Source organism: Pithys albifrons, chromosome 30, assembly GCF_047495875.1.
Source record: "Pithys albifrons albifrons isolate INPA30051 chromosome 30, PitAlb_v1, whole genome shotgun sequence".
Lineage (NCBI taxonomy): Eukaryota > Metazoa > Chordata > Aves > Passeriformes > Thamnophilidae > Pithys > Pithys albifrons.
This window is the reverse complement of record NC_092487.1, coordinates 86,482-106,034: the sequence shown is the minus strand read 5'-3', so window position 1 is coordinate 106,034 and position 19,553 is coordinate 86,482. Positions and strand designations below refer to the sequence as shown.

General features: G+C 53.5%; 1 protein-coding gene across 1 annotated transcript in view; it reads right to left on the bottom strand.

Moving 5' to 3' along the window:
• COPA (COPI coat complex subunit alpha) overlaps positions 1 to 19,552 on the bottom strand; it is a 43,675-nt gene extending 24,123 nt beyond the window's left edge. The window contains exons 1-14 of the mRNA XM_071579553.1: positions 19,437 to 19,552; positions 17,651 to 17,764; positions 16,951 to 17,024; positions 16,654 to 16,734; positions 14,319 to 14,395; positions 14,046 to 14,155; positions 10,634 to 10,743; positions 9,179 to 9,278; positions 8,149 to 8,284; positions 7,978 to 8,060; positions 6,194 to 6,344; positions 4,069 to 4,135; positions 2,509 to 2,584; positions 367 to 449 (exon numbers count right to left, since the gene is read on the bottom strand). Of these exons, the coding sequence (XP_071435654.1) occupies positions 367 to 449; positions 2,509 to 2,584; positions 4,069 to 4,135; positions 6,194 to 6,344; positions 7,978 to 8,060; positions 8,149 to 8,284; positions 9,179 to 9,278; positions 10,634 to 10,743; positions 14,046 to 14,155; positions 14,319 to 14,395; positions 16,654 to 16,734; positions 16,951 to 17,024; positions 17,651 to 17,764; positions 19,437 to 19,476 (1,302 nt within the window). The 5' untranslated portion in view covers positions 19,477 to 19,552. The remainder of the gene's footprint in view (positions 1 to 366; positions 450 to 2,508; positions 2,585 to 4,068; positions 4,136 to 6,193; positions 6,345 to 7,977; positions 8,061 to 8,148; positions 8,285 to 9,178; positions 9,279 to 10,633; positions 10,744 to 14,045; positions 14,156 to 14,318; positions 14,396 to 16,653; positions 16,735 to 16,950; positions 17,025 to 17,650; positions 17,765 to 19,436) is intronic.
• Between the last annotated feature and the right edge of the window lies 1 nt (position 19,553).

Genomic DNA, 19,553 nt, shown 5'->3' with positions numbered 1-19,553 from the left:
CCAGTGTCCCCCCACCCTCCCTGCTGTCCCTCCACTGTCCCCCCACCCTCCCTGCTGTTCCCCCACCCTCCCTGCTGTCCCCCAGTGTCTCCCCCTCCCTCCCTGCTGTCCCCCCTCCTGCTGCCCCCCAGTGTCCCCCCACCCTCCCCGCTGTCCCCCCACCCTCCCTGCTGTCCCCCAGTGTCCCTCCAGTGTCTCCCCCCTCCCTGCTGCCCCCCCAGTGTCCCCCCACCCTCCCTGCTGCCCCCCCATCCTCCCTGCTGCCCCCCCAGTGCCCCCCCCACCCTCCCTGCTGTCCCCCAGTGTCCCCCCAGTGTCCCCCCTCTCCCTGCTGTCCCCACCCCAGCCCCCAGAGCTGCCCCGTACCGAGTGCATGCGGTCCAGGACAGCAAAGCGGTTCCGAGCCACCCACACGGCCGTGAGCCCCGAGGAGCGTTTGCCTTCGGGAGCTGGGAATGAGGGAAACGGGGAATGAGGGAACTGGGGAGTCAGGGAATGAGGGAAACGGGACATGGGGGAAACGGGACATGGGGGAAACGGGACATGGGGGAATTGGGGAGTCAGGGAATCAAGGAGGGAAGGAGGGAAGGAGGGAAGGAGGGAAGGAGGGAAGGAGGGAAGGAGGGAAGGAGGGAAGGAGGGAAGGAGGGAAGGAGGGAAGGAGGGAAGGAGGGAAGGAGGGAAGGAGGGAAGGAGGGAAGGAGGGAAGGAGGGAAGGAGGGAAGGAGGGAAGGAGGGAAGGAGGGAAGGAGGGGATTGGGGAGTCAGGGAAGGAGGGGATTGGGGAGTCAGGGAATGAGAAATTGGGGAGTCAGGGAATGAGGGAATTGGGGAGTCAGGGAATGAAGGAATTGGGGAGTCAGGGAATGAAGGAATTGGGGAGTCAGGGAATGAAGGAATTGGGGAGTCAGGGAATGAGGGAGTTGGGGAGTCAGGGAATGAGGGAGTTGGGGAGTCAGGGAAGGAGGGAGTTGGGGAGTCAGGGAAGGAGGGGATTGGGGAGTCAGGGAAGGAGGGAATTGGGGAGTCAGGGAAGGAGGGAATTGGGGAGTCAGGGAAGGAGGGGATTGGGGAGTCAGGGAAGGAGGGGATTGGGGAGTCAGGGAAGGAGGGGATTGGGGAGTCAGGGAAGGAGGGGATTGGGGAGTCAGGGAAGGAGGGGATTGGGGAGTCAGGGAAGGAGGGGATTGGGGAGTCAGGGAAGGGGGGAATTGGGGAGTCAGGGAAGGGGGGAATTGGGGAGTCAGAGAAGGAGGGGATTGGGGAGTCAGGGAATGAGGGGATTGGGGAGTCAGAGAATGAGGGGATTGGGGAGTCAGGGAAGGAGGGGATTGGGGAGTCAGGGAAGGAGGGGATTGGGGAGTCAGGGAAGGAGGGGATTGGGGAGTCAGGGAAGGAGGGAATGAAGGAATTGGGGAGTCAGGGAATGAGGGAATGAGTGAATCATGGAATTATGGAATCAGGGAATCCTGTGCTGGGCCCCCAGGGCTGGAGGCAGCTCTGCAGGCGGGGTCTGACCTGAGGGGGCAGAGGGGTAGAGCCCCCCCTGCCCTGCTGCCCACCTGGGCACCAGCCCAGGGCACAGGGAGGGGTTTGGGCTTCATCACTGCCTGCAGATATTTATCAACCCCTGAAATTCATGTAAAATGCTTTGAAATGTCCCATTTTCCCAAGGCTGACACATTCCCTCCTCTGGAAGGTGAATATTTCAAGGGACACCAGCTGGGTGTCCCCAAACAAGTCAGGCTTTGAACATCACAAACCAAAGAGCTGAAATATATTCAGCAATATTTCAGTTATAAAATCTCCCTGAAAATCCCTTTTTAATCTTTCCCTCTCTGAATCCACCTCTGAGTGTGCCCAACAGAGAGATATTCCCTCCCTCAGCCCCACAGGAGGCCATAAATCTCTACCCAAGTGATTTGCTTTCCAGCCCTTCATCCATCACTCCCCCTCATTCCCAAACTTTTACTGCCCTGGTGATGACAGAGGGACCAGCTGGAGTTTCAGCTCCCAAAATGGAATTCACACAGTTATGAGAAAAAATTATTTGGGTTTGGTTTTTTTGTTTTGTTTTGTTTTTTTTTTTCCCCCCCCCTAAATTATGTTTTGACTTTTAAATTGCCCAAAACTGATGAGGAATTTGCCAAGAGGGAAAAAAAATGACTCTGTCACTTTTACAGCCACTTTTGAGAGGATAAAAACCACTCAGAACAAAACCAAATGTGGTTGAAATCCATCTCTTGCTGACAAGCCAGGAAAGCTCCTGCTGGGTGGAAAAGCAGGAAACAGGAAAATTCCTAATAACCAAATTATAAAATATAGATTTGGAGCAGTAAAAGTTGGGGAGGAACATGAATTTTTCAAGTCAGGGTTGGGGGGGGTGATATAGTGAGAAAAAAGCTGCCAAATGTGGTGGGAAAACACAAAGGGAAAAGAGGGAATTTTTTTATATAAAACACACACAAAGAGTTGGGGAGAGGAGGAAACACTCCGAGGAACACCCACCGTCAGGATTTTGGGAATCTGCATCCTTGGGAATGGTGTACAGGTCGTAAGTGCTGTTCTCCAGGTTGCTGGCTCGCTGTGGGAAAGAGGGAAAAGGCAGTTGGAGGGAGGAACTCAGAGCCCCAACAGTGGCCAGGAAAGGGAGGGAAGGAAGGAGGGAGGGGAAGGAGGGAGGGAGGGAGGGAGGGAGGGAGGGAGGGAGGGAGGGAGGGAGGGAGGGGAAGGAGGGAGGGAGGAAGGGAGGGGAAGGAGGGAGGGAGGAAGGGAGGGGAAGGAGGGAGGGAGGGAGGGAGGGGAAGGAGGGAGGGAGGAAGGGAGGGGAAGGAGGGAGGGAGGGAGGGAGGGGAAGGAGGGAGGGAGGGAGGGAGGGGAAGGAGGGAGGGAGGGAGGGAGGAAGGGAGGGAGGGAGGGAGGGAGGGAGGGAGGGAGGGAGGGAGGGAGGGAGGGAGGGAGGGAGGGAGGGAGGGAGGGAGGGGAAGGAGGGAGGGAGGGGAAGGAGGGAGGGAGGAAGGGAGGGAGGAAGGGAGGGAGGAAGGGAGGGAGGAAGGGAGGGAGGAAGGGAGGGGAAGGAGGGAGGGAGGGGAGGGAGGGAGGGGAAGGAGGGAGGGGAAGGAGGGAGGGAAGGAGAGAGGGGAAGGAGGGAGGGAGGGAGGGAGGGAAAGGAATATAAAAATTAAAATAAATTAATGGTGAATAATTATTAAATGATTTATGTCATAAATATTAAAATGTAGATATAAGGACAAAAATAAAAATAAAATTATAACTGATCATTGAATAATTTAATATTTACTGTTAGAAATATAGAGAAAAATAAAAATAATAAAATAAATAATAACATAAAATAATGAAATAAATAATAAAAGAAAATAGTAAAATAAATAATAAATAAAATAGTAAAATAAATAATAAAATAATGAAATAAATAATAAAATAAAATAATAAAATAAATATTAATAATAAAATATTAAAATAAATATTAAAATAAAATAATAAAATAAATATTAATAATAAAATATTAAAATAAATATTAAAATAAAATAAAAAACAAAATAATAAAATAAAATAATAAAATAAATCTTAATAATAAAATATTAAAATAAATATTAAAATAAAATAAAAAACAAAATAATAAAATAAAATAATAAAATAATAAAATATTAAAATAAATAATAATAATTAAATAATAAAGCAAATAATAAAATTAATAAAATAAATAATAAAGTAATAAAATAAATAATAAAATAAATAATGAAATAAATAGTAAAATAAAATAATAAAATAAATAATAATATAATAAATAATAAAATAAATAATAAAATAAAATGGTAAAATAAATAATAATAAAATAATAAAATAAATAATAAAAAATAACAAAATAAATAATAAAATGGAATAATAAAATAAATAATAAGATAAAAAAATTAATACTACTAATAATAAAATAAATAATTTTTCCCTAAAATTGCCTGATCTAAACAGCCTCAATGCAAGTGCTTTGAACACCATCAAGTTGGGTAATTAATGCACCCCAATTACTGGAGCCCTGCAGGGCCTCACCGTGCAGAGCAGGACGGAGTTCTCGGCCGGGTTGTAGGACATGTTGAACACGGGGAACTTGGAGCCACTGGGGAGAAAAGAGGGAAAGGGAAGGTGGGAGAGGAGCAAAGTCACCTCCTGACCCCGGGCTGGGGGTGCAGGGGGGGCAGAAGAGACTGGGGAGAAAAAATTGACTTGGATCCATCTGGAAACACCTCAAGAACATCAGGGGGGACTTAAGGTCGAATCTTAAAACAAGAACATCAGGGGGGACTTCAAGTTGAAAAAATTTGAGCTGTGAAGAGAGAAAAGTGAACCTAAAATTTTATATTTTTTACCAGAGGTTTCCTTTTGGTACATGGTGTTTGTTTTCCAAATGGATCAGAAGAAATTATGGAAAAAAATTGATCCATTTGGAAACACCTCAAGAACATCAGGGGGGACTTAAGGTCGAATCTTAAAACAAGAACATCAGGGGGGACTTCAAGTTGAAGTTTCAAACCAGTTAAACCAAAAATTTGAGCTGTGAAGAGAGAAAAATGAACCTAAAATTTCATATTTTTTACCAGAGGTCTCCTTTTAAAATGGTCTTGGTTGTCCAAATGGATCAGAAGAATTTATGGAAAAAAAATTGCCAAGGTGATGTCAGTCCAAGGTTGGACTTGATGATCTTGGAGGTCATTTCCAACCAAAAGAATTCTGTGATTGAGGGAGTTGTGGAGAGGGCTCAGGTCCCCCCTGAGCCTCCTCTTCTCCAGGATAACCAACCCCAACTCCTTCAGCTTCTCCTCATGGGATTTGTTCTCCAGTCCCTTCTCCAGCCTCGTTGCTCTTCTCTGGACCTGCTGCAGCCCCTCAATGTCCTTCCTGAGCTGAGGGGCCCAGAACTGAACACAACCCTCGAGGTGTGGCCTCACCAAAGCCCAGCCAGGGGAAGGGGCACTGCCCTGGTCCTGCTGCCACACTGTTCCTGATCCAGGCCAGGATGCCATTGGCCTTCTTGGCCACCTGGGCACCCCTGGGCACACCTGGCTCATGTTCAACCTCTTGTCCACCCAATCCCCAGGTCCCTTCCATGCCTGGTCCCTCTTCAGCCATTCTGTGCCCACCCTGAGCTGCTGCAGGGGGTTCTTGTGGCCAAAGGGCAGGACCTGCCTGAGAGAAGAGACCAACACCCCCCCTGGGTTCAACATCCCTTCAGGCAGAATTTCTTCATGGGAAGGGTTGTCAAGAACTTGAGGGCACTGCCCAGGTGGGTGGGGGAGTCTCTGTCTGTGCAGGGGGTGTAGAAACAACTGGATGTGGCACTTGGTCCTGTGCTCTGGTTGACAAGGTGATGTCAGTCCAAGGTTGGACTTGATGCTCTTGGAGGTCTTATCCAACCAAAAGACTTCTGTGATTGAGGGAGTTGTGGAGAGGGCTGAGGTCCCCCCTGAGCCTCCTCTTCTCCAGGATAACCAACCCCAACTCCTTCAGCTTCTCCTCATGGGATTTGTTCTCCAGTCCCTTCTCCAACCTCGTTGCTCTTCTCTGGACCTGCTGCAGCCCCTCAATGTCCTTCCTGAGCTGAGGGGCCCAGAACTGAACACAACCCTCGAGGTGTGGCCTCACCAAAGCCCAGCCAGGGGATGGGGCACTGCCCTGGTCCTGCTGCCACACTGTTCCTGACCCAGGCCAGGATGCCATTGGCCTTCTTGGCCACCTGGGCACTCCTGGGCACACCTGGCTCATGTTCAGCCTCCTGTCCACCCAATCCTCAGGTCCCTTCCATGCCTGGCCCCTCTCCAGCCATTCTGTGCCCACCCTGAGCTGCTGCAGGAGGTTCTTGTGGCCAAAGGGCAGGACCTGACTGAGAGAAGAGACCAATCCCCTCCTTGGCTACAACATCCCTTCAGGCAGACTTGATGATCTTGGAGGTCATTTCCAACCAAAAGAATTCTGTGATTGAGGGAGTTGTGGAGAGGGCTGAGGTCCCCCCTGAGCCTCCTCTTCTCCAGGATAACCAACCCCAACTCCCTCAGCTTCTCCTCATTGGCTTTCAAAGTCCTCCAGAGGTACCTCAACACAACACCAAGACCTGAAGAGGAACCACCAGAGGAAATCTGATCCTGGGACACCTCCTAGACCAGGAAGAACCACCTCTTACCTTCTCAGCTGCATGACAGCAACATCCTTGGAGCTGTTGAAGTCCAGCTGGCGAAGGAACCGGTCCTTGACGTAGTAGAGGACGTTGCCGTGCACGGCGTAGGCGGGACGTTCTCGCTCCAGCTTGAACACAATCATACCCCCATCGTGGCCTGGGGGAGAAAAAACCAACAGGAGAAGGTGTGAGGGTCAACTGGGCTCTTGGGGTGAGGTGATAAAAGGCCAAGTGCTCCAAAAAACTCCTCCCAGACTCGGCAAGAGAGGAGGAAACCAACAGACAAGAGAAAAATATTTCCCAAAGCAAAGAGCTGTGAAGTGGTGAATGAGGCCCAACTAGCCCAGGAGACAGTGAGAGCAGCTCTGCCCAGCTCAGGCCATGGAGGGCACTGAGCTGGGCACCTCCTGCACCTTCTTTTCTCCTTGATTTGATGTGTCATGGAGGGCACGGAGCTGGGCACCTCCTACACCTTCTTTTCTCCTTGATTTGATGTGCCATGGAGGGCACTGAGCTGGGCACCTCCTACACCTTCTTTTCTCCTTGATGTGCCATGGAGGGCACTGAGAGGGCACTGAGCTGGGCACCTCCTGCACCTTCTTTTATCCTTGATGTGCCATGGAGGGCACTGAGCTGGGCACCTCCTGTACCTTCTTTTGTCCTTGATGTGCCATGGAGGGCACCGAGCTGGGCACCTCCTGCACCTTCTTTTCTCCTTGATTTGATGTGCCATGGAGGGCACTGAGCTGGGCACCTCCTGCACCTTCTTTTGTACTTGGTTTAATGTGCCATGGAGGGCACTGAGCTGGGCACCTCCTGCACCTTCTTTTACCCTTTATTTGATGTGCCATGGAGGGCACTGAGCTGGGCACCTCCTGCACCTTCTTTTACCCTTGATGTGGCATGGAGGGCACTGAGCTGGGCACCTCTGCACCTTCTTTTACCCTTTATTTGATGTGCCATGGAGGGCACTGAGCTGGGCACCTCCTGCACCTTCTTTTGTATTTGATGTGCCATGGAGGGCACTGAGCTGGGCACCTCCTGCACCTTCTTTGGTCCTTGATGTGCCATGGAGGGCACTGAGCTGGGCACCTCCTGCACCTTCTTTTATCCTTGATTTGATGTGTCATGGAGGGCACTGAGCTGGGCACCTCCTGCACCTTCTTTTACCCTTGATGTGCCATGGAGGGCACTGAGCTGGGCACCTCCTGCACCTTCTTTTACCCTTTATTTGATGTGCCATGGAGGGCACTGAGCTGGGCACCTCCTGCACCTTCTTTTACCCTTGATGTGCCATGGAGGGCACTGAGCTGGGCACCTCCTGCACCTTCTTTTATCCTTGTGCCATGGAGGGCACTGAGCTGGGCACCTCCTGCACCTTCTTTTCTCCTTGATGTGCCATGGAGGGCACTGAGCTGGGCACCTCCTGCACCTTCTTTTCTCCTTGATGTGCCATGGAGGGCACTGAGCTGGGCACCTCCTGCACCTTCTTTTCTCCTTGATGTGCCATGGAGGGCACTGAGCTGGGCACCTCCTGCACCTTCTTTTATCCTTGATTTGATGTGTCATGGAGGGCACTGAGCTGGGCACCTCCTGCACCTTCTTTTGTACTTGATGTGCCATCCAATGCCACGAAATCTCTCTTTGGTTGCTCAGCTCAGGTGCTGTTTGTCCCCTCTGATCTACGTAGCCCCTCTGGCCCTGCTGAACTGAGGTCCACCTCAGACCAACCCCAACCCTACCACACCAATCCAAGCACGTTGATGGTCAGAAAAGCCCAAGTTTCCCACCTGCAGCAAACAGGTTGAGGTTGGGATGAGCCGCCAACACCCAGAACCGATCGTGGTCGCGGCGGAAGGTCTGAACGCCCGTCCTGCACAAACAACAAAGGATGTCAGAACCACTGCAGGACCTTCCTGGGTGGCCAAAGCCTCTTCTGGGGGTGCTGGAGGAGAACTGACCGTTTGGACATGTCCCACACCCGGATGCTCTTGTCCTCAGAGTTGCTGAGGATCAGCTCCTGGCGCGGGTGGAACACGGCGCACGACACGTTGTTGTAGTGGCCCCGGCAAGTGTCCACCTCCCAGGCCTTGGATTCTGTTCCAGAGGGGGAAAGAGCAAGGAAAAGCACTCTCAGGTCCCTCTGATCTCTGGCCAATCAGCAGCACAGCTCAAGGAAGACACACATAAGCCACACGATTAAGGAGGTGCTGTGTTGGATGGTCTGGGGGCTGGGGACTCCACCACCTCCCTGGGCAGCCCCTTCCAAGGCCTCCCCACCCTTTCCACAAAGAAATTCCTCCTCATGTCCCACCTGCCCCTCCCCTGGCACAGCCTGAGGCCCTTTGCCCTTGGCCTGTCCCTCTTCCCTGGCAGAAGATCCCACCCTTGCCCTTGGCCTGTCCTTGTTCCCTGGCAGAAGATCCCACCCTTGTCCTTGACCTGTCCCTGTTCCCTGGCAGAAGATCCCACCCTTGCCCTTGTCCTGTCCCTGTTCCCTGGCAGAAGATCCCACCCTTCCCCTTGGCCTGTCCTTGTTCCCTGGCAGAAGATCCCACCCTTGTCCTTGACCTGTCCCTGTTCCCTGGCAGAAGATCCCACCCTTGCCCTTGGCCTGTCCCTGTTCCCTGGCACAAGATCCCACCCTTGCCCTTGGCCTGTCCCTGTTCTCTGGCAGAAGATCCCACCCTTCCCCTGGATCCCTCAGGGATTGCAGAGCCAGAAGGTCCCCCCTGAGCCTCCTTTTCTCCAGGCTGAGCCCCCCCAGCTCCCTCAGGAGTTCTCCAGACCCTCCTCCTGCTGCTCCAGGCCCTTCCCTTCTCTGGACACTCTCCAGCCCCTCCATGTCTCTCTGCCCAGGAGGTGCCCAGACCTGGACACAACCCTCCAGGTGCTTCTCATTAGTGTAAATCACCCCCAGGTTCATCTCAACCCTCAATTCCAACTCTCAGTTCCCTCCTCCCCAGGGGCTGCCCCAGGGAATCCTCTCACCGTTCATCCTCCAGATCTTCACCTGCCGATCGTCGGCTCCAGACACGATGAGAGGCATCGTGGGGTGGAAGGCAGCCCAGTTGACCCCCCTGTCATGGCCCTGCAGGAGAAAGGAGGCACCTGAAGCCATCTGGGGACTCAAAGGAATGAGCAAAGGAAGGACAAGGCAACAAGGACTGGAGACAGTTTTGCCACCAGGCAGCGTTTGCTCGTTCCACGATCCACAGTTTTGTTCATTCTGTTCTTAAAACTCTGTGGAGCCACATCAGGTGTTTTATCTCTGGTTTTCAGGGGGTCACTTGTGACCCAGAGATTTCATGACATCAACCTAGAGGAGCTTTCATAGAATCAGGTTGGAAGTGACCTCTGAGATCATCAAGTCCAATCCTTGCTCCAACCTCACTGTGATCACCAGATCGTGGCACTCGGTGCCACGTCCAGTGTGGCCTTAAACACCTCCAGGGATGGAGAATCCACCACTTCATCCAACCCCTCTGAGATCACCAGCCCAGGGCACATCCACTCCTCTCTGAAACACCTCCAGGGATGGAGAATCCACCACTTCATCCAACCCCTCTGAGATCACCAGCCCAGGGCACATCCAGTCCCATCTGAAACACCTCCAGGGATGGAGAATCCATCAGCACTTGGTCCAACCCCACTGAGATCACCAGCCCAGGGCACTCAGTGCCATGTCCAGTCTGGCCTCAAACACCTCCAGGGATGGATAATCCACCACTTCATCCAACCCCTCTGAGATCACCAGCCCAGGGCACTCAGTGCCATCTGAAACAGCTCCAGGGATGGAGAATCCATCAGCACTTGGTCCAACCACACTGAGATCACCAGTCCAGGGCACTCAGTGCCACATCCAGTCCCATGTTAAACATCTCCAGGGATGGTGAGTCCACCATCATAGAATCATAAAATCAAAGAATCAGTTGGGTTGGAGATCAGCAAGTCCAACCCAATCATAAAATCATAGAATCAGTTGGGCTGGGAGAGACCTCTGAGATCATCAAGTCCAACCCTTGATCCAACCCCACTGAGATCATCAGCCCAGGGCACTCAGTGCCACCTCCAGTGTCACCTTAAACACCTCCAGGGATGGAGAATCCACCACCACTTGGTCCAAACCCACTGTGATCACCAGCACAGGGCACTCAGTGGCACATCAAGTGTCACCTTAAACACCTCCAGGGATGGAGAATCCACCCCCTCTCTGGGCAGAACATTCCAAGGCCTGACCACTCTCTCTGGAAGGAATTTCTTCCTGATCTCCAACCCAAACCTCCCCTGGCAGAGCTTCAGCCCCTCTTGTTCTGCTGCTGGTTGGCTGAGAGAAGAGACCAACCCCTCCCTGGGTACAACATCCCTTCAGGGGGTTGTGGAGAGTGAGGAGGTTCTCCCTTCTCCCTCTCCCTCCCCTCCTGCCCACACAGGTTGGGGCTGCACCTCCAGGACGTGTTTCACCACCGCGTCCGTTGTCCCAAACAAGTCCACTCCTGTGATGCCCCTGACGTCGGATTCCACAGCTCCTGGGGAAAGGTTCTTCTTCCTCAGGCCTTGGGAAGCAAAGGGGAGGGAAAAGCAGCATTGGAGAAACAAAAATTGGACTGCCAGAGATTCACTGAGGTTGGAAAGACCTCCAAGAGCAGAGTTCACCCTGTGTCCCAATCCCCACCTTGTCCCTCAGTGCCACCTCCAGGTGTTCCTTGGACACCTCCAGGGGTGGGGACTCCACCTCCTCCCTGGGCAGCCCCTTCCAAGGCCTCCCCACCCTTTCCACAAAGAAATTCCTCCTCCTGTCCCACCTGCCCCTCCCCTGGCACAGCCTGAGGCCCTTTGCCCTTGGCCTGTCCCTGTTCCCTGGCAGAAGATCCCACCCTTTGCCCTTGTCCTGTCTCTGTTCCCTGGCAGATGATCCCACCCTTGCCCTTGGCCTGTCCCTCTTCCCTGGCAGAAGATCCCACCCTTGCCCTGGTCCTGTCCCTGTTCCCTGGCAGAAGATCCCACCCTTTGTCCTTGTCCTGTCCCTGTTCCCTGGCAGAAGATCCCACCCTTGCCCTTGGCCTGTCCCTCTTCCCTGGCAGAAGATCCCACCCTTTGTCCTTGTCCTGTCCCTGTTCCCTGGCACAAGATCCCACCCTTGCCCTGGTCCTGTCCCTGTTTCCTGGCAGAAGATCCCACCCTTTGCCCTTGGCCTGTCCCTGTTCCCTGGCAGAAGATCCCACCCTTTGCCCTTGGCCTGTCCCTCTTCCCTGGCAGAAGATCCCACCCTTGCCCTGGATCCCTCAGGGATTGCAGAGCCAGAAGGTCCCCCCTGAGCCTCCTTTTCTCCATCCTGAGCCCCCCCAGCTCCCTCAGGAGTTCTCCAGACCCTCCTCCTGCTGCTCCAGCCCCTCAATGTCTCTGTTTAACAACCCACACTCTCTCCTGGGCTGTTTTCCCTCATCTTCACGTGGAAACTGGGACTTCTCCTCATCCCTCACCCACCCCCTGCTGAGGGGGAGGAGGATTTTGGGATGTGACCTTTAAACTCAGGTCACTGAGGGCATCCAAGTCCTCATGACCCCAAAACTTGCTGGAGAAAAACACTCCAACAATCCCTGCAGGTTCCCAGCACACAGAGCTGGAGCTCCAAGAGGAGAATTATGGACACAACAGCACCAGACAGAAGAGGAAATGACTCTTCCCAGGAGGCTGCTGGAACCAGACCAGAATCCTGATGAAGCCCTAAGTCATTTTGGGGGAAAATCATAGTGTGGGATGATGTTTTGAACCAATTCCTCACATCCCTGTTGGTTTTTTCCACCCACCAGTCCTGTCACAGCTCCGTGGCCAACCCCAGCAGTGACAGCTGAGTCAATAATCCACCAGCACATCCCCAAACCCCCCTCAGCAGGAGGACAAAAAAAACCCAGCCCTGTGTGCCAACTCCAAACCAATTTGGCAGCTGGAACTCTGCAGAGAGCAAGTTTTTGGGAGAGCAGAACAGCAGAGCTTGGTGGCAGAAGAGCTGATCAAACTCCCAGAGCTGGCAGGGAGGAGAAAGGGACAGGTTTTAAATATCCAGGAGATCCTGGGCCCTGGATTTATCCTGGCTGTTGACACAGCTGTGACCAAGCAGAACTGCCACTGGTCTAGAACAATCCATGCTGGAACTTCCCCAGTTAATATTAATATTCTCCCCATTTCCAGCTTTTCCTTCAGGAATGTTTTCTTTTCCAGCACTTTGTGGTCTGGGTATTGTAACTAAGAAACAGCCAAGATATAGAAAAATACTTCACTTGGGACTTGCAGCCTCTGCTTTGAGCTTAAAAATGGCTTAAAAATGGTTCTGACTTAAAAAGGGACAAGGAGAATGAAAATGTGGAAAGAATTCCCAATAATTCTCTTTTTCTGTCACCAACCACGACCAAAATAAGAAAAAAAAACCCACCTAAAGCCCCAAATCCAACCCATTTTGCACCCCAGACAAAAGGCCCTTTTCTCTTTCTCTTGTTGTTGCCACCAAGAGCTTTGCAGGAGAATAAAAGTGACCCAGAACTGTCCAATATCCTACAATCTTATGGAAACTGAGAGAAGAGATTCCCACCAACAGACAAATTCTCAAAGTCCTCTTTGTTCCCTCTCTTGGCTTTCACCAGTTGGAGTTTTCACAGAATCCCAAAATCCCTGAGGTTGGGAAAGATCTCCAAGGTCATCAAGTCCACCCTGTACCCCATCCCCACCTTGTCACTCAGTGCCACATCCAGGAGGTCCTTGGACACCTCCAGGGGTGGGGCAGCAACAAGGCTGGAAAAGCCCTCCAAGGTCACCAAGTCCATCCTGTGCCCCATCCCCACCTTGTCACTCAGTGCCACATCCAGGTGTTCCTTGGACACCTCCAGGGATGGGGGATTGAGGCTGGAAAAGCCTTCCAAGGTCACCAAGTCCACCCTGTGTCCCATCCCCACTTCCAGGAGTTCCTTGGACACCTCCAGGGGTGGGGACTCCACCCCCTCCCTGGGCAGCCCCTTCCAAGGCCTCCCCACCCTTTCCACAAAGAAATTCCTCCTCATGTCCCACCTGCCCCTCCCCTGGCACAGCCTGAGGCCCTTTGCCCTTGGCCTGTCCCTGTTCCCTGGCACAAGATCCCACCCTTGCCCTTGGCCTGTCCCTCTTCCCTGGCAGAAGATCCCACCCTTGCCCTTGGCCTGTCCCTCTTCCCTGGCAGAAGATCCCACCCTTCCCCTGGATCCCTCAGGGATTGCAGAGCCAGAAGGTCCCCCCTGAGCCTCCTTTTCTCCAGGCTGAGCCCCCCCAGCTCCCTCAGGAGTTCTCCAGACCCTCCTCCTGCTGCTCCAGCCCCGTTCCCATCCTTGGCCAAGCTCCAGCCCCTCAGTGTCTCTCTTGGACAATAAACACCCACCACAAGACTCTCATCTTTCCTCTTTGGTTTTCTTCCCTCTTTCCACACCATGGGAACCCTCCTGGGTCTCTCCTCCCCTTCATGTCCATCCTTGGGAAGCTCCTGCTCACCAAACCCCTTTGGATCCATCAGGGAGTTGCAGAGAGCCAGAAGGTCCCCCCTGGCAGAAGATCCCACCCTTGCCCTTGGCCTGTCCCTCTTCCCTGGCAGAAGATCCCACCCTTGCCCTTGGCCTGTCCCTCTGCCCTGGCAGAAGATCCCACCCTTGCCCTTGGCCTGTCCCTCTTCCCTGGCAGAAGATCCCACCCTTGCCCTGGATCCCTCAGGGATTGCAGAGCCAGAAGGTCCCTCCTGAGCCTCCTTTTCTCCAGGCTGAGCCCCCCCAGCTGCTCCTCACAGAACTGATCTCCAGACTCTTGTTCTGAGGTTTCCTTTGCCCCCTTGGCAGCTCACCAGAGATGTCCCAAACCCTCACAGTCTGGTCCAGGCTGGCAGACACCACCAGGTCCTCTGAGGGGTGGAACTGGGCACACATCACGTAGTGGTTGTGCCCTGTCAAGACACTGCAACAAAAAGGACAAAAAAATTCCATCCTTAAACTGAAAATTCATCAACAAACATCTCAATTTTCACTGAGCAAAAAGCTCAGGATCAGGAAAAGCAGGATTGGGAAAAGCTGAACACATGGAATGATGGAATGGGGTGGGTTTGGAAGGACCTTCTCACCAGACACAAGTCCTGGACTGCCAGTTCCAAACCCGGATGGTTTGGTCATCAGAAGCACTCAAGATCCAGGGATATTCCTAAAAAATCAGAGTATTCTGGATATGAAGCAACCCATGCCCCAGGGATTCCCTCCCCATGTGGTGTTTTTTAACCATCTCCAGGAATTCCAGAATCCCTGAGGCTGGAAAAGCTCTCCAAGGTCACAGAGTCCACCCTGTGCCCCATCCCCACCTTGTCACTCAGTGCCACCTCCAGGTGTTCCTTGGACACTTCCAAGGATGGGGGATTTAGGCTGGAAAAGCCCTCCAAGGTCACCAAGTCCACCCTGTGTCCCATCCCCACCTTGTCACTCAGTGCCACATCCAGGAGTTCCTTGGACACCTCCAGGGGTGGGGACTCCACTCCCTCTCTGGGCAGCCCCTTCCAAGGCCCTTTCCACCAAAAAACTCCTCCTGATGTCCCAAATAAACGTTTTAAATCTTATTTCAGATGCTGGAGACAGAACTCAGGGCTCTTCCACCTCTCCAGGAGGTCAGGATGGTTGGAGCAGCTTCACACCAGCAACTCCAACACCATTTTATGGAACCACAGAATGAATCCTGGAATGCTTTGGGTTGTAATGACCTTAAAGGTCATCTCAGTGACCTCCTGCTGTGAGCAGGGACGTCTTTCACTAGCCCAGATTGCTCCAACCTGGCCTTGGGCACTGCCAGGGATGGGCAATCCGTGGAATAACCTGTGCCAGGGCCTGCCCACCCTCCCAGGGAAGGATTTATTCCCAATCTTCCATCTAATCCATGGAATGGAACCCATGGAATCCCATCCAGACATGGAATCCTTGAACAGTTCGGATTGGAAGGGACCTTAAATCTCATCCAGACCTTGGGCAGGGACACCTCCCAAAGAACCAGGGATGTTCCAGCCTGGCCTTGGACACTCCCAGGGATGGGCAATCCATGGAATAACCTGTGCCAGGGCCTGCCCACCCTCCCAGGGAAGGATTTATCCCTGATATCCCACCAAAACCAGCACAGGGAATCATAGAACGGGTTGGCTTGGGAGGAACCTTGAACATCACCAAGACCTTGGGCAGGGGCACCTCCCACTGTCCCACGTGGCTCCAACCTGGTCTTGGACATTCCCAGGGATGGGGAATCCATGGAATAACCTGTGCCAGGGTCTGCCCACCCTCCCAGGGAAGGATTTATCCCTAATATCCCATCTAAACCAGCACATGGAATCCTGGAATGCTTTGGGTTGGAAGGGACCTTAAAGCCCATCTCATTCCACCCCTTGCCATGAGCAGGGACACCTTCTGGTATCTCAGGTTGGTCCAACGTGGCCTTGGGCACTGCCAGGGATGGGGAATCCATGGAATAACCTGTGCCAGGGCCTGCCCACCCTCCCAGGGAAGGATTTGCCTCCACAATCCCATCCAAACCATCCTGGAATGGTTTGAGTGCCAAGAGACCTCCAAGATCACCCAGACCTTGGGCAGGGACACCTCCCAAAGGACCAGGAATGTTCCAGCCTGGCCTTGGACACTCCCAAGGATGGGCAATCCATGGAATAACCTGTGCCAGGGCCTGCCCACCCTCCCAGGGAAGGATTTATCCCTGATATCCCATCAAAAGCAGGGCATGGAATCCTGGAATGGGTTGGGTTGGGAAAGGACCTGAAAGATCACCCAGTTCCAACAGGACACCTCCTACAGTCCCAGGTGGCTCCAACCTGGCCTTGGGCACTTCCAGGAATGGGGAATTCCTGGAATAACCTGTGCCAGGGCCTGCCCACCCTCATGGGGAGGGTTTATCTCCAATATCCAACCTAAACCAGCTCATGGAATCTTGGAATGTTTTGGGTTGGAAGGGACTTTAAAGCCCATCTCATTCCACTCCTTGCCATGGGCAGGGACACCTTCTGGTATCTCAGGTGGCTCCAAGACAACCTTGGACACTTCCAGGGGGGATGGAGGAGCTACAGCTTCTCTGCCCAACCTGTGCCAGGCTCTGCCCACCCTCCCAAGGCAGGATTTATCCCTAATGTCCCATCTAAACCAGCACATGGAATGGTTTGGGTTGGAAGGAACCTTAAGGATCCTCTAGAACATGAATAGGGACAAGTCCCACAGCCCAGGTGGCTCCAGCCTGGCCTTGGACACTCCCAGGGGTGGGCAATCCATGGAATAACCTGTGCCAGGGCCTGCCCACCCTCCCAGGGAGGAATTCCTTCCCAATATCCCATCCCACCCTCCTCCATGGCAGTTCAAAGCCTTGTCCTGTCACTCCAGGCTCTGGTAGAAGTCCCTCTCCACCTCTCTCTGAGGAGAACTCACATGGTGGAAGAAGGTGGTCCTGATGTAATCCAGGTGTCCAAGGAGGGTGAAGAGGCAGCGGCGCAGTTTGTAATTCCACACCTGGAATCACAGAATTGTGGAATGTCCTGAGCTGGAAGGACCATCCAAACCCAACTCCACACCATGCAAACAGAAGGAAGATGGTTCCACCTCCTGCTGGATTTTTTTTGTGTCCATTCCCAAGTTTTAGGTCAACTCTTCCACCTTAAAATGTGTTTTGAAGTTACAACCAGACTGTTCCCAAAACAGGAAAACCACAATTCCCAAACTTTTTACCTTTATTTTGTAATCATCCCCTCCAGAAACAAACAGGGGCTGCTGTTTGTGGAAATCAATCCCTCGGACAGGTCCTGCAAGTGGAAGGAGCAGGTTGGACACAGGATGTAACCCCCACAGATCTGAATTTCCAGCCTCATCTTCCTGCCAGGAACAAACCCCTCCCCATTCCTTGAGTTTGGAAGCCACCACAGATCCACATCTTGAGTTTGGAACCCACCACAGATCTGCATCAAACCTCCCACCCCATTCCTTGAGTTTGGAACCCACCCCAGATCCACATCTTGTGTCTGGAACCCACCCCAGATCTGTATCAAACCTCCCACCCCACTCCTTGTATCTGGAACCCACCACAGATCCACATCTTGTGTTTGGAACCCACCCCAGATCTGCCTCAAACCTCCCACCCCAGTCCTTGAGTTTGGAACCCACCCCAGATCTGAATCAAACCTCCCACCCCACTCCTGGTGTCTGGAACCCACCCCAGACCTGTCTCAAACCTCCCACCCCACTCCTGGTGCCTGGAACCCACCCCAGATCTGAATCAAACCTCCCACCCCACTCCTGGTGTCTGGAACCCCCGTTCAGCACCACCCAAGTGCCCACAGGTCTAAATCCAGGGGGCTGTGGGCTCAGAGGCCTCAGGAAGCTCCAGGTGACCCCCATTCCACCCCTGCCCAGGAGGTCCCACCACACTGACCATCGTGCTCGTCGAACTTGTCGATGAGGGTGCACATTCGATAGTCCCACAGCTGGATGACCCCATTGTGGAGGCTGGTGAGGATCCACGGCCTCTTTGGGTGGAAGCTCAGCCCTGTGGAGACACGTGGAGATGGGAGACACACCAGGAATGCCCACCCAGGGGTCTCGGGACCCACTGGGATCTCCTGGCTCAGCCCCTCCAGTTCCCCAGTGAGGCCCTGCTGGAAAAAACAGAACTGTGGATAGAGCTGGAGAATCATGGAATGGTTTGGATTGGAAGGGATGATAAAGATCATCCCATTCTACCTCCTGCCATGGGCGGGGACACCTTCCAGTAGATGAGGTTGCTCCAACACTTCCAGGGATGGGAGGGCCACAAGGATGGGTTTAGGCTGGAAAAGACCTCCAAGAGCACTGAGTCCACCTTGTGCCCCATCCCCACCTTGTCCCTCAGTGCCATGTCCAGGACACCTCCAGGGATGGGGCAGTCACAAGGATGGATTTAGGCTGGAAAAGCCCTCCAAGGTCAGCAAGTCCACCCTGTGCCCCATCCCCACCTTGTCACCCACTGCCACATCCAGGAGTTCCTTGGACACATCCAGGGAAGGAGAACTTAGGCTGGTGAAGACCTCCAAGAGCATCGACTCCAAGCTGTGCCCCATCCCCTCCTTGTCACTCAGTGCCACATCCAGGTGTTCCTTGGACACCTCCAGGGGTGGGGGGTTTAGGCTGGAAAAGCCCTCCAAGAGCAGAGTCCAAGCTGTGTCCCATCCCCACCCTGTCACTCAGTGCCATGTCCAGGACACCTCCAGGGATGGGGCAGTCACAAGGATGGATTTAGGCTGGAAAAGCCCTCCAAGGTCACCAAGTCCACCCTGTGCCCCATCCCCACCTTGTCACTCAGTGCCACATCCAGTCATTCCTTGGACACCTCCAGGGCTGGGGCAGCAACAAGGCTGGAAAAGCCCTCCAAGGTCACCAAGTCCACCCTGTGCCCCATCCCCATCTTGGCACTCAGTGCCATGTCCAGGTGTTCCTTGGACACCTCCAGGAATGGGGGATTTAGGCTGGAGAAGACCTCCAAGAGCATCGACTCCAAGCTGTGTCCCATCCACACCTTGTCACTCAGTGCCACATCCAGGCGTTCCTTGGACACCTCCAGGGATGGGGGATTTGGGCTGGAAAAGCCCTCCAAGATCACCAAGCCCACCCTGTGGCCCATCCCCACCTTGTCACTCAGTGCCACCTCCAGGGGTTCCTTGGACACCTCCAGGGGTGGGGACTCCACCCCCTCCCTGGGCAGCCCCTTCCAAGGCCTCCCCACCCTTTCCACAAAGAAATTCCTCCTCATGTCCCACCTGCCCCTCCCCTGGCACAGCCTGAGGCCCTTTGCCCTTGGCCTGTCCCTGTTCCCTGGCAGAAGATCCCACCCTTGCCCTTGGCCTGTCCCTCTTCCCTGGCAGAAGATCCCACCCTTGCCCTTGGCCTGTCCCTCTTCCCTGGCAGAAGATCCCACCCTTCCCCTGGATCCCTCAGGGATTGCAGAGCCAGAAGGTCCTCCCCGAGCCTCCTTTTCTCCAGGCTGAGCCCCTCAGGAATTCCCAGCCCTTCTCCTGCTGTTCCATCTCCAACTCCCCCTCAGGCCCCTCCATGTCCCCTCACGACCCCCACAATGGCGGCCGCGGCCTCTCCCTTCGCTCCAGCGCGTTTTTCCCTCCATAAATCCCACCCGGCGCATTTTCCCCACCAATATCTATATCTGAGATGGAAATAATCTCCCTTACCTTTCACCCGAGCCGACTTGGTCTCGAACTTGGTGAGCATTTCCCCTCAGGGCCTCCTTCCACGTCAACGGCCCCAGAACCGCCCGCGCCGCTCGCCCTTCCCCTTCCTTTCTGCTT